Genomic DNA, 13,735 nt, shown 5'->3' with positions numbered 1-13,735 from the left:
TAATACAATCAATATCACAAAATAAGTAGTACTCGGTAAAATAATGGGACTAAAGGCAGACAAGTCCCCTGGACCTGATGGCTTACATCCTACGGTCGTAAAAGAAATGGCTGCAGAGGTAGTGGATGCATTAGTTGTAATCTACAAACATTCCCTGGATTCTGGGGAGTCCCAGCGGATTGGAAAACTGCAAATGTAATGTCCCTATTTAAAAAAGGAGGCAGACAGAAAGCAGGAAACTATAGACTAGTTAGCCTAACATCTGTCGTTGGGAAAATATGGGAGTCCCTTATTAAGGAAGCAGTAGCAGGACATTTGGAAAAGCATAATTCAATCAAGCAGAGTCAGCATGCTTTTTGAAAGAAAAATCATGTTTGACAAATTTGCTGAGTTCTTCGAGGATGTAACGAGCAGGATGGTTAAGAGGGAACCAGTGGATTTGGTGTATTTGGATTTCCAGAAGGCATTCGATAAGGTACTGCATAAAAGGTTACTGCACAAGATAAAAGTTCACGGGGCTGGGGGTAATGTATTAGCATGGATAGAGGATTGGCTAATTAACAGAAAACAGAGAGTCGGGATAAATGAGTCATTTCCAGTTGGGAAATAGTAACTAGTGGGGTGGCGCTGGGATCGGTGCTGGGGCCTCAACTATTTACAATCTATATTAATGACTTGGATGAAGGGACCGAGTGTAATGTAGCCAAGTTTGCTTATGATGCAAAGATGGGTGGGAAAGCAAATTGTGAGGAGGACAGAAAAAATCTGCAAATCAGGCTAAGTGAGTGGGAAAAAATTTGGCAAATGGAGTATAATGTGGGAAAAAGTGAGGTTATCCATTTTGGCAGAAAAAATAGAAAAGCAAATTATAATTTAAATGAAGAAAAACTGCAAAGTGCTACAGTAGAGAGGGACCTAGAATAGTTAGTATGCAGGTACAGCAAGTAATGAGGAAGGCAAATGGAATGTTGGCCTTTATTGCAAGGGGGATAGAGTATAAAAGCAGAGAAGTCCTGCTGCAACTGTACAGGGCATTGGTGAGGCCACACCTGGAGTACTGCATACAGTTTTGGTTCCTGTATTTAAGGAAGGATATACTTGCATTGGAGGCTGTTCAGAGAAAGTTCACTAGGTTGATTCTGGAGATGAGGGGGTTGACTTATGAAGATCGGTTGAGTAGGTTGGGTCTATACTCATTGGAATTCAGAAGAATGAAAGGTGATCTTATCGAAACATATAACATAATGAGGGAGCTCGACAAGGTGAATGCAGAGAGGATATTTCCACTCATAGGGGAAACTAAAACTAGGGGACGTAGTCTCAGAATAAGGTGCTGCCTATTTAAAACTGAAGATGAGGATGAATTTCTTCTCTCTGAGGGTTATAAATCTGTGGAATTCTCTGCTCCAGAGAGCTGTAGAGGCTAGATTATTGAATATATTTAAGGCGGAGATGGACAGATTTTTGAGCGATAAGTGAATAAAGGGTTATGGGGAGCAGGCAGTGAAGTGGAGCTGAGTCCATGATCAGATCAGCCATTATCTTATTAAATGGCGGAGCAGGCTCGAGGGGCCAAATGGCCTACTCCTGCTCCTATTTCTTTTATTCTTATGTTCTTATGTTCCCAATATTCTCAGGTGCTGATGGGAAATGTCCCTGGAAATCGATGCTAATGTTTATTCGGTGACACAAATTGAATAAAAAGAAGGGTTACTTGCTGGATTGTGTAGCAGTGTGTCTATAACCCTGCCAACTCACACATGAAAAATAAGTTTCAGACTTAAATATCTGGTCGCTATCCAATCAAAGCAAAACAAGAGCATCGCCAAGGAATACAAATCTGGGCCCAAAATCTATATTCATGAAAATTTGGGCAGTTTGGCAGAATCAAGATAAAATCTAAACCTGCGTGAATTCATTTCTTTTTCTAAATGGAAACCTGGAACTGTACCAAGTTTTTCCTTTGCTATTAAGTTAAAGATGGGATTTGTGATTTTAACAGTTCAGATTTGATCTGAGGCTGTTCGGTCATTGCTAGCATCTTATACAGTGCATTGCGCTGTACATTAGTGCTGTAGCAGCATCAACTGACAGAGAAGTTCTCGATTATATATGTGCGTGTGTTAGACTCTTCTAGTCAACAAAAGGATAGCAATAAACAGCACACTAACCATTCAGAAAACAGCCTTCAACAACTATACTTCTCTAAAATACACAAGCAAAGTTTTTCACGATGGCATATTGCACGTCATGTGTTTGAATTATATAGCAGCCTGATGTAACGAAAATGGCATTTGTGTAGAATTCAGATATTACAGTTGAATATTGTAGTCCACTGATGGTACCCAAATAGACTTGGATAGAAAGAAACATGAAACAGGTTTGCTTTAAGTGCTAAATTCCCACTAGTACTCTAGTCGATATCTGTATGTAAATGCACCAACCCACTGCTTTTTTTCTGCCTGCACCTGATGGTGATACTGAATTATCAATGCCATTTTGAGAAGAATCACTGATTTAACACTAATTCCTAATCAGGTCTCACAAAAACGGGGAGCTCGCATGGCAGCTGTACTTTTCCCAGGGTTAATTACCTTTTGCTGCTCTCTCCTAATGAGTCAGCTGTTCCAGTCATTACACAACTTCACTTTGTTCATCTGTGGCTCTGGCTACTGCTCACTGATATTAGCCATGAACAAAGACAACTACTGGTTAGTCCAAAAGCACATTTCGTAGTGTAATGCTCCTTGAAAATATTATATATAGTAATAAAAGCATTATTAAGAAATAACACATTTTAATTATTTAGTGGTGTAAAAGAATAGTTAACTTCAATCCCAATATTTCTCAATGAAGTATTTCAAAAGGGTTAATCATTATTTTTTCTGCTATAAGTTGTTTTCCAATTGCAATTGGGTTTTACAGTCCAAATGATTTGGGGGAGGGGACTCCATGCCTCAGTGCTACAATGTCACTATATCAGCTGCAAGATTCATTAGATTTTATGTTACCACTTTGCTACTGACTTTAACAATGCCAGGGCTTAAACATTAAACCCTAGATTAACAGCTACGGTGATATTTTTGTGACAAAAATGTGAAAAAATTATTTTCATGAACTAAATAAGAATATTACATTTATTTCAACTTTAACTGAAGATTTTTGTAAAGGTCTTTGTGATTTTCTTCAAACTAAATATTACAAATGCCATGTAAATAAATTAATAGAACAATAAACACAACTTTGATGGCTGTTTTAATTTCAAACATTCCATACATCAGTAATTACAGAATTGAGTCAAAAGTCAATGAAATGCCAGGCTTAAAAACTCAGAAAAAAAAGCAGAAAAATAAAAGCCCATGTCCTGTTTATAGAAATAATGAATACACAATAGGGTTTTCATCAGGAACATTATCCTTGCTTCTCTTTTCAGGTACTGATGAATCTACTGTGTATTTCTAACATTTCTATTTTTATTTCAGAGATACAAGTCTGCACTTGTATTCGACATAACCACAAGAAAAGTAAGAGAGTGTACATTGCAAATGTAGAAATGGGGACTAGTAAAGTGTAGACTTTCAAACCAAGGGCAACAAGTAATGTTTTTTGGACAACGTAACTCAGAAAAATAAATTACCGAGCAGCAGACAGTAATTTCTACATCAGTATTAAGAAGAAATATTGATATTATGCCAGTAAGGGTTAGTTTGGGATTTTTTTTTCCATTGCAATTTAGAGAAGCCTGCCAAATCACCAGATGGCTCATGATTATAATTATGTGCATAAAAAACAACACTCTAATGCATAAGCTGTGCAAAATGTGAATTTGTACTGAATCGATAAGAACAAGTGATTCAGCGGGAAAGTGGGTAATGTAAAACCTCATTTTATTGAAGATTAATATTTAAAATGTTAGAACAGACTTGTGGTAGTTACTTTGTTGACCATATTTGTTATGACAACAGTGCTATCGTTATGAAAATATGTTGCAGTAGTGTATCAGAGAATTCATCATGTGCATTTTGCTAAGTGATAAATAAAACAAATGTGCTTCTGTGTTGCAATTAGCAAAACAAGTTCATTAAAAATGTGAATCAAATTATTGTCATAAGTGCTATCTGACTACGCTCAGCAAGTACACAAAGGTGCACTATCAAACTATCGACGCCTTAGTTCAATACCAATGATTAAACACATATCTAGTTCATACTGTCGGAATATTAAAGATTAGCTAAAACTCTGAGCCATCATAAACCATCATTTTGAGATATTTTTCCTGTTCTGTTAAGCAATCTATTACAGCTAGTTAATATTTACTATAAGCAATAAACAATAAATTCTTGTTTCAGCACTTAGGCCATCCTAACTAATCTTTAAACAACATCTGACTGCGTAGAACTACAGCATCGAGAAAGAAACATACTCATAGTAATGCAAACAGAGCCATCTGTGCAACGTCCTGTCAACACATCACTCTGTTCATTCACTGTTAGAACCATAGGTGTTTTATTGATGTTAACAAGTTATGATTTTAACAACAAGCACAGAGGGAGGACCAAAAATATTACTTCTTGCTCAAAATTACCATATCACACATTTCATCAATTTATTTATGTTCTATATTGAATAGAAAAAGTCAGCTAATGCAGATCTGAGGATTTGAAAGGAGGTTAGTTTAAAAGGAGTAAATGTTAAAGGAAGCATTTGTAAAATAAATAAGTATGGCTGGCTTAGTATGGAACCCAGAACTGGCAAGGTCCAAATAAAAACAGGATCTTTGCGGAAACTTCTTTTGGTGTCATTCAGTAATAATAAAATGAAAATGTCTTTTGAAATAAAATTGCAATCCTGTTAATGTGCACACATTATTTATTCACATTTTCAACATAATGTGAAAAATACATGCAACAGTAGCCAGTAATAAAAAAAATGAATTTAGACCAATAAATGTGTTCAATAAATCCGTTAAAATCAAATTCCTAAGTATTTTATTTAGCAACAGATAAAACACAGAAAATTAAAAGTTGGTTTTCTTTTGGAAGTCTAGATTCTTTTGAAGAATAAAGTAACTTTGCCTTCACATGATAAATTATTACTTTTCCTCTACGCTCTATTATCAGCTGCAGTTAAAGGGAAAGCGGATTTTCTCTTCTGTTCTCCAGGGTACAATTGTTAGACTGACTTACCATTTCCCTTTTAGTCTTTGTTCTGCTTCTAAAACTGACACCAGGGAACCAATGATGAAGTACAAACAGGGGTGGGCCAGGTTACTCCAATGTGTCGCGTGCAACGTATGGGGACTCTCTGTGATACTCCAATGAGCTGCTAAGCTTTTTGTAGGCTTTGTGTCATTTACTTAACGACCAATCTCATTAGCTGCCTAGTACAATGGGCTGATGCATTTTCTGTGTAAATACAGTACCCAGTGGCCTTTGGGGTCGTACTTGGTCTGCTTAGAAATGAATATTTATTGTAAATCATCTAAACTATGGAAATTTTAAGATATCTACTCAAACTCACAAAAATAATTAAAAATACATGGATCAATTTCTTTAACAAAAGTGATTGTCTGATTAAAATCAAATGATGTATACTAGAAGTTTTAAAAGTTATTATTGAAAGAATGCATTTACATCTTACTTATGATGATCCGGCACAGAGGAGAGGTGTAAACAAATAAGAAATACTTAATTTACAATAGGTGACTTCAATTTAATGGCTTTTCTGGACTATGACTGTGCACAGCATTTGATGATATCAACTCCATATCATCAAAGTGACAGTGTATAAATCCCTTTAATCAATAAAGCAGTGAAATGCTTTCAACAATTACTCAATAATCTTTCCTACATCAAAAGCTAAGTCAGAAATACAGTTTTGAAATTTTGAATTGCATTGATAAAAGATGAATTTACGTGGAATGTGCTGAAAAAAATTGTTGGGGAACAGATTCACTTCATTCTTCAATGGCATTTTTTAGATTGCAAACTAAAATCGAATCTCGTTATCTGCAAAGGGATTCATTATTAATAACATGTTTCTTATGCACTGTTTCCATATTATAACAGTAATGGCTTTATGTATATTTCTGAAGTCACAATAAACTAGGGCTTGGTCATGATTCACTTTTTTTAAAGCAATTTACTCAGTGTACCAACCTAAGTGTAACTTAAGTTTATTTTCTTTTCTTTAACTGATTCAACCCGAGTAAATAATCCTATTTAATATATATAATTTTCTTTCTCTAAAGTGAACTCTGACTGAAGGTGTAGATGATTGATTCGTAGGTATCTCGGTGGCCTCCACCAATGCCATTCTGTGACCAGCTGGTGTGAATGCTTTAGTGTGACCAGAGGCTAAACCCCTGCTGATTTTCCCTCTTTTCCAACCAGATTGTAGCAGATGACCTCAAAATTGAGAAGTCAACAACTTTCCGAATCCTGACTGCAAATGTCAACTGAGGGTCAGTTTCTAAATTCAAGTAACTTAAGCCCCCGATTTTAAGTGTGCCGTATGGAGGCCGGGTCAAATGGTAAGTTCACATGATGGTGGTGTGTGAGGCTTGGAGAGATTTTAACTCTCGAGCCTCATTTCAATGTGGTAAGTTGGCCTCTTGCCTGACTTGTTACGAATCACCACTTGGTCAGCTGGTTGAGAGAGGGATTTTGGGGAACAGGAGGCCCAAGTGAATAGTCCTCGCCAGAAGGTGGTGAGGGGGGAGGCCCAGAGTCATTGGGAGGGGAAGGAAATCCAGGGCCAAGGTTTCCTTGTTGAGTCCAGAGGAGCACTCCTGTTCATTCTTAAATGGCACTCCTGACCCACAAACAACCCATAATATATCAAAGATACTGTAATTCCTGCGCCTCTTCAGGCACCAATCCTGCTTGCCGCATATTTCACTGGCGGGTCCAGCACTGTGCACAAGTCCTTGGAGTAAAAATCCCGTCAGCGTCCTAATTGTGTCATTGGACCTCGACATTCAAATATTAATGAAGTCTCTGCCTGTCTGAGACAGACATCATTGACACTGCCGTAAAAACAGCTGTTAAAATGGTGGCAGGCGGGCCCGCATTGGGAATAGAGAGCGAAGCACATGAGTGCCATTTTAACCACCAACCTACCTCGCTCCTGTCAGGTGAGCAGGGTTAAAAACGCCCCTTTTATTCCGGCGCAACATTTAATTTTACTTCCCTGTCATGTACCTTTATGGAATCAGTTTTTTTCCACTGCCAGCCACTTACGGCTATAGAAATTCATCACAACTTTAAACTAACTTGATGACCTAACAGCTCGCACAACTGAGTGCTCGATTCAAGTCCCACAGCTGCCTATTTCTAAACTCTGGCTATTCCCCAGCCAGAGTTTTATCAGTTTACTCTAGTTGTGAAATAAAGTGCTCTATCAAAGTTGTTGGAAAGAGAAAGAAAAGCACATTTTTAGTTCTCTACTCATCGCATCTTCTGCTGATCAATCACAAAATGGAAACTATAGCAATTGTGGACTCAGCAATTGTGGGGAGTCAGCTGCCAGTTCTATTCACTCTCATTCAGGAAGACTTGTGCAGTTGGAGAAAAATTGGAGCAAATGACCAAGAAAAGAAAGTCTACCAGTGCATGATAACAGTAAAATTCTCTCTCTAAAGATTATAATATAAATAAATTTGGTTAACACAATAGTTCCCTTAAATTTTGGGCTTGATCCCCTTAACAAATATAAAAGACTGGGAAGTTTGAAAATTGGATCGGTACAAAAAATGTAATTTAACCAGATTATATCAACCTTTAAGTGATACAGAATTGTACACACCAAATCAATATATCTAATGTCACAGCCCTGTAACTTTCAGTAAAATAAAATGCTGTTCGCAATATATATATGTCAACGCAGATTCTATTGTTCTAATCAACCCTCGTTGTTGGGTGGGTGTTTGTTCAGTTGGGTCACTGGAGATTTCTCTAACAACTATGGTGTGTGAAAGGGCAGGCTTTGCTTGAATCACTTTAACAGACTGTGCGCAATCTGGGCTCTTGCAGAACTATCTCCTCTTGCCCGGACTCCATTCAGGTCTTATCTCTGTTTACCAACCACCATTTCTCTTTCTTCCACACAACTATGGCTTTCTTTTACAATCAGCCAACAGCTGACACCGTGCCACAACCTCAAAGGCAAAAAAAGGGATAAAAAGCCCAAGCTGTGCAAACAATGAAACAGAACAGGTTAATTCATAAACCCTGATTTTTTTTAAAGCCAACTCATTAGAAAGAAACATACTAGTGGAAAATGTATTCTGATATCCAGAAAATGCGCCAGAAGCAGTCACTTTCATTACCAAGTTCGGTACTGCCAAAAAAAGGGAAAAAAATGAATCAATTTTTATGCGCACAAAATTATTTGAGTAGTGCAAGTTTTGCAAGTCCTAGTAACAAGTCACAAACCCACAACTTCCATATTTTATATTCACAATTTCATAACATTTATTGAAATTGTACAGATGAAAGGATTTTTACTTACTATTATTAACCGGATGAAATGAGGGAATGAGAAGCTAAAAATTGTATTGTTAAAGTACGTTTCGTTATGTCATTGTTTCAATTTTATCAAATTTAGAAAATTACAATTTTTAAACAATGAATTCTTTGAAAGGCTATTTCCTTAAAATGATTTAATGAATTAAATTCATCCCTACACCAGCTGTTGTGCAGCAGATGGATCCATTTTGAAGCCTTGTTGAATTCAATCCATAAAACTCATTTTGTAGGATTATCCATCCAAAGTTTCATTTACTGTTAAGGGACAGCATTGGATTTAAAATTACATGACATTACACTGTGGATGGGGTTTCTATAACATATCAATATGTGACCTGTCTGATCATATGCTACAAGTCATCAGTATTTTCTTTCAACAACTATGAAACTGTCAAACATACTTTAACTGTTATATACATTCACACACAAATATATCATAAATATTATTAACAGGTTCTATAAGTACAAATGTTTATTAATCGTCCATTGTGTCTATTAAAATTCAACATAAAATTTCTAGCTCCTATCTTTCAGGAGAAACATACTCTGTGGCACCTTGCAATTCTTTGATTCCTATGGAATTCTTTTTCAGATTTCTGTAAGTGTGAAACATGGATATTTGGAATTTCTGTAAAAGCTAAGTAGCAAATGAATTACAGGGCAGGATTTTACAAAAATGAAAGTTTAAATATAGGGCATCGATGGGGACATTTTAGTTTAACCATCTACTTGAGTCCCTCAAAATGACAACAGCGTTTTTAATACCAACTTCTATCATAAAACTCTTCTTTGGCTTTTGATTCTATTTAGAATACTAATGCGCCATTTAGACACAGGATGGGTTCTATAGAAAATAGACCTGGCATCACGTAAAAGGGTTGATCGCTGTTGATCACAACTTGATATACAAAAAAAACAAATTAAAGCACTTGGGTATCAAGGTTAGCAGACTGTTCAGTTTCCACGTCTATAATAAGGACAGCTCACGTTTATTATATTTAGCATTACCTGATTTTACTATTTTTAGTAGAACAAGATAATGTCACAAATGTATTCTTCTCTCACATTACCTTCAGAATTTAAATTCATTTAAGTGGAAACATTAATGTACATATTACAAAATATATTCTCAAAGATCACATCACCATCTGCCACATGAAGGGCTCCATTTTCAGTCACAAGATACCTTCTAATGTGCTAGACAGTTGGCAATCTTTGCTTACACTCACTGAGCCCGCTAACAAAGTCAGAGGAATAAAGAAACTACTACTACTGAGGAAGAACAAGGCACAGCCAGAAAAAAATCCTTCCTTAAAATCAACATGTTATGAATAAATAATACACTTTTCACCTGAAATAAATTTGTAAGTTGTATACAGACAAAAATCTACCTCAACTCCTGGATTTCCCTTCAAAAAGATCTCTTTATAATAGTCATATCTCTCCTCTGTTCAGAGAGCAGCAATTGCAATAACACTGTGCAACATTCCACACATCATGGCTTGTGTGACACTACAATCGGAGTGCAGCAAGGGAGGTATAATCGTATAAAACAAGTTACTCCAGTTCCAATTCATAGCGAGCTTTGAATATTCTATAAAGCAGCGGTGCCACAATGTTACTTTGTGTTTTTGTGTCAATTGGAGTTTTTAATCATACAATGTTCTGCTTGGCCGAATGCCATACTTTCAAACTCAGTTAAGAGCAGCCAATCCCAATGGTACTTTCCCTCACAACATATTATGGGGTGTTAACCAATCAGCCTCTCAGCAGGTCAGCAGTGGCAACGAAGCTCACCCCCACCACTGACGAGGCAGTGCAATGGCTAATGGTTCAATGGCTAATGGTGCAATGGCTAATGGTGCAATGGCAAGTCAAAGAAACTCAGGCCAGTCAAGAGTCCTTTGCTCTGTGGAAATAATTTACTTGAATGCAGATGTCGTACTCCAACAAATAGATTACTGATCTAGTTTGTAATCTACATTATTTTAAACAAAACTCTCACTCCTAGCAACAGCCGATTTATCCTTCCGGAACCCTGACGAACAAAGTGCACGACCGAAATTAACTTTTAAAAATGTATTATTATTGCTCATCTGTGATTGATTAGCAGTAAAGAACTTCCCAGTGCACTATATCAGTTAATTGAGTAGAGTAAATTTAACCCAGTGGTCACTTTTTTTCAGATTAATGACCCATATTGCATTTCTCAGAATAGTACATGGGCTGCTCTTTATTACATACCTTGATGATGTGACAGATGCCCATTTCAGGTTGCTTGTATTTTGTAATTCCATGTTCTGAGGTTATTGAGATCAGGGGAATTCCCTCCATGACTTTGCTTGACTAACATATCAACAGCTTTTAATAAAATATGAGCCAATGCAAGTTAACAATCCAATACACTTACAACAGCACATTTCAAAAGCTTTACTGTTGAGAAAGTTAGGAATAATACCTGATTTCAGTTAGACAGAAGATTTTGATTTTGAGCCAAGGTGGCATTATAACAAGATTTTCAAGCAGTTTTATTTTTAACCTTGTAAAGTGTATTGATTTTTCTGCTCACCTCTTTGGTAAGTTTTATATTTAGATAGATAATTATTTTACAAGTAGCTTAGTATACAACCAATAAACTGCCACATTAATTTAACTGTTGTGAGAATGGGGCAAATACAGAAAAAACTGTCAGTTCCTGAATTCATATTGTCCGAAATTCAAACAGAACTCTTCAACAGTAAAATGTTTTAATACTTCACCCCATTTCATCTGCTTTAGGTGAGATTATGGTTGCCCATGGTCTCAGTCACAGAGAGGATGCAAAGAGATAGATAAGAAGAACTTACAGGCATCACAAAAAACAGTCACACTCCCTCTGTGAGTAAATTGAAGGCAGGCACCAAGGACAGCTCCTCAAAGTTCTTACCACTACTTTAGCATAAATCTGCATCGCAACCTTCTTACCATCACAACTAACTGTACTTTCACTGTACAATGCTAAGTTAATTAAGACCTTCTACAGGTAAAAAATACATTAACCAAATATTTACTTAATCTGAGGATTCAGGGTCACTCCTTTTTGTTCCACATTATTTTAGTAGCTATATCTATAACTATGATGAAGTCCTGGACTTCTAAAAGAAAATTATATTAATTCAGATGTTGAAAGAAGAAATGGTCCTCAACATTTAATACTTCCATATAAAGAAGCACATACAGCAATGTCAGCATTTACAAGGAATATTACATGAATAGCCCCATACTCAAACACTTCAAGAGGTATGAGTGTAGAATTCAGTCTTAGTGGGGACGCTGAAGAGTTGTCTGGCTACTGTGGGCTACAGAATGCCATCTATAAAAAAATCTTCTTCAATTTATTTATCAACTTGATGAAGATTTTTTTTAGTAGAAGTCATTGAACATGAACGCTTCATGTATGAGCTGGTTTTTACTTTGCCCTTCTTCAACTTAGTCATCTGGAAGTTATGTTTTACGAGAAGTGAAATACTGAATTTGAAAATTACCATACCATTAATTGCAAACAGTGCCAATTAGTTTCAATTTCACTGTTAAAGTCTATGTGCACTTTGGTAACAGATTTTAAACATTTTACAGGAAATATCTTTTGAAAGAACGAGTGTACAACAGAGCATTAAGTTTGAAATGGCTGCATTTGCAACAAACATATCGTACACATAAACAGAGTATCATACACCTAAAATAAATATGAATAACACTTTGAAATGGAGTGAAAATCGTAGCATATTACAGAACTGAACAGATGGAAATGCAGCATTCGTTAGCTGAACAAACTTCCTGTATAATAATGATAATTATCGATGCCCCGCTCACCAGAAAACAATCTGACAATTGAATTTCTGCTGACAACCAGGCTGGCTTTTCTCAGAATACATTTTTTTTTTCTTTTCCTTTTTGACCTAGGGCTGGTTTATTCACATTATTGTTGTACAGTGATAAGCTATAGAAGACTATTCAGAAATGTACTAAATAGGTCATGCATTGATACAGTACTTAGTCAAAAAACATTTTATGATATGAATTGTCTTCTTCCAACAACATAGTCTGACTTTAGAAACAGAAGCTTTCTCAATGTTTAAACCTAATTGTGAAAGATCCATCAAAAAACTCCACAAGCTTATAATTAAGTACATAAAGAAAAGTGTTTTTAAAAAAGTTTTAATAATTTCAAGCTGAACATAGTACCTTATTCTAATGCCTGATTAAAGTAATGGAATTATACTGTATTAAGAGTTTCATATCTCAAAGCTTTAATTCTACTTAGACCCAGTGAATTACTACTCACTGGTGTTAGAACTGATTACAGAAAATAAAATTTACCAAATTGAATCGTCTACTTTGCAATCACATCTATGCTACCAAATCCTTTAAAAATTATGTTCTCTCCTCACAAAATTAATCTTCAAAGTATATATGTTAATATTTTCACTCCAAACAAACACAGGAAGAAAGTTTAATCTAAACCCAGCACATGCTTTACACCTCTTACTTTTTCATCTGCTTTACTGGAGCTGTAGCAGTCCCCAAGATGCGATATCCAGTGCCTTTGACTGCATAGAGATAAGCACCTGCATTTGTGTGCGTTTCTACGTCATACATCCCTATTCATAGCCCTCAATATTCTACATTTGCACATCAACAGCCTCACACACAGATTTCGGCTCTGGGCCCAAAACTTTCACTTTAATTTTCATCACATGATTGCTGCAGCATATGTCCTTCCAAGCTTCCCATATATCAGTCATCATGCAAATGAGATAGAATATTACTCCTCTACAGCAGATGGCCAGGGAAGATAACAATGGCTGAAGAGGGGAGATTCAATGTCCCTGACTTTATTGCCACGGCAACAACAATCTAAAATATATATAATGGAAGCTGTGTTGATTAATTTTGTAGGCTCTAGTATACTGATTTTGTGAGTGAATGGGCTCAGTTAAAAAGGTGCTGCCAGCTAATGTCCCTAGAAGACTATCTATAAAAGCCAGGGACTAGGATATTATTTCCAGTGACTAACAAGGCAACAGCCTAGCAATTATTTGAGAAATTAGGAGTAATTCCTCCCTGTAGGCCTTATATCCCTTCTGTGCTCTGAGTCTAGAAGCACATGTATTTGACAGACCTAGATTAGACATTGAAAAGAAAAGTGCCTAAAGATATTGCTGCAG

General features: G+C 36.2%; 1 protein-coding gene across 1 annotated transcript in view; it reads right to left on the bottom strand.

Annotated features, from left to right (window-relative positions):
• st18 (ST18 C2H2C-type zinc finger transcription factor) overlaps positions 1–13,141 on the bottom strand; it is a 262,573-nt gene extending 249,432 nt beyond the window's left edge. The window contains 1 exon segment of the mRNA XM_070875837.1: positions 13,057–13,141. Within this exon segment, the coding sequence (XP_070731938.1) occupies positions 13,057–13,141 (85 nt within the window).
• Positions 13,142–13,735: the final 594 nt, after the last annotated feature.

Source organism: Pristiophorus japonicus, chromosome 1, assembly GCF_044704955.1.
Source record: "Pristiophorus japonicus isolate sPriJap1 chromosome 1, sPriJap1.hap1, whole genome shotgun sequence".
NCBI lineage: Eukaryota > Metazoa > Chordata > Chondrichthyes > Pristiophoridae > Pristiophorus > Pristiophorus japonicus.
This window is presented reverse-complemented; position numbering and strand designations above follow the sequence as displayed.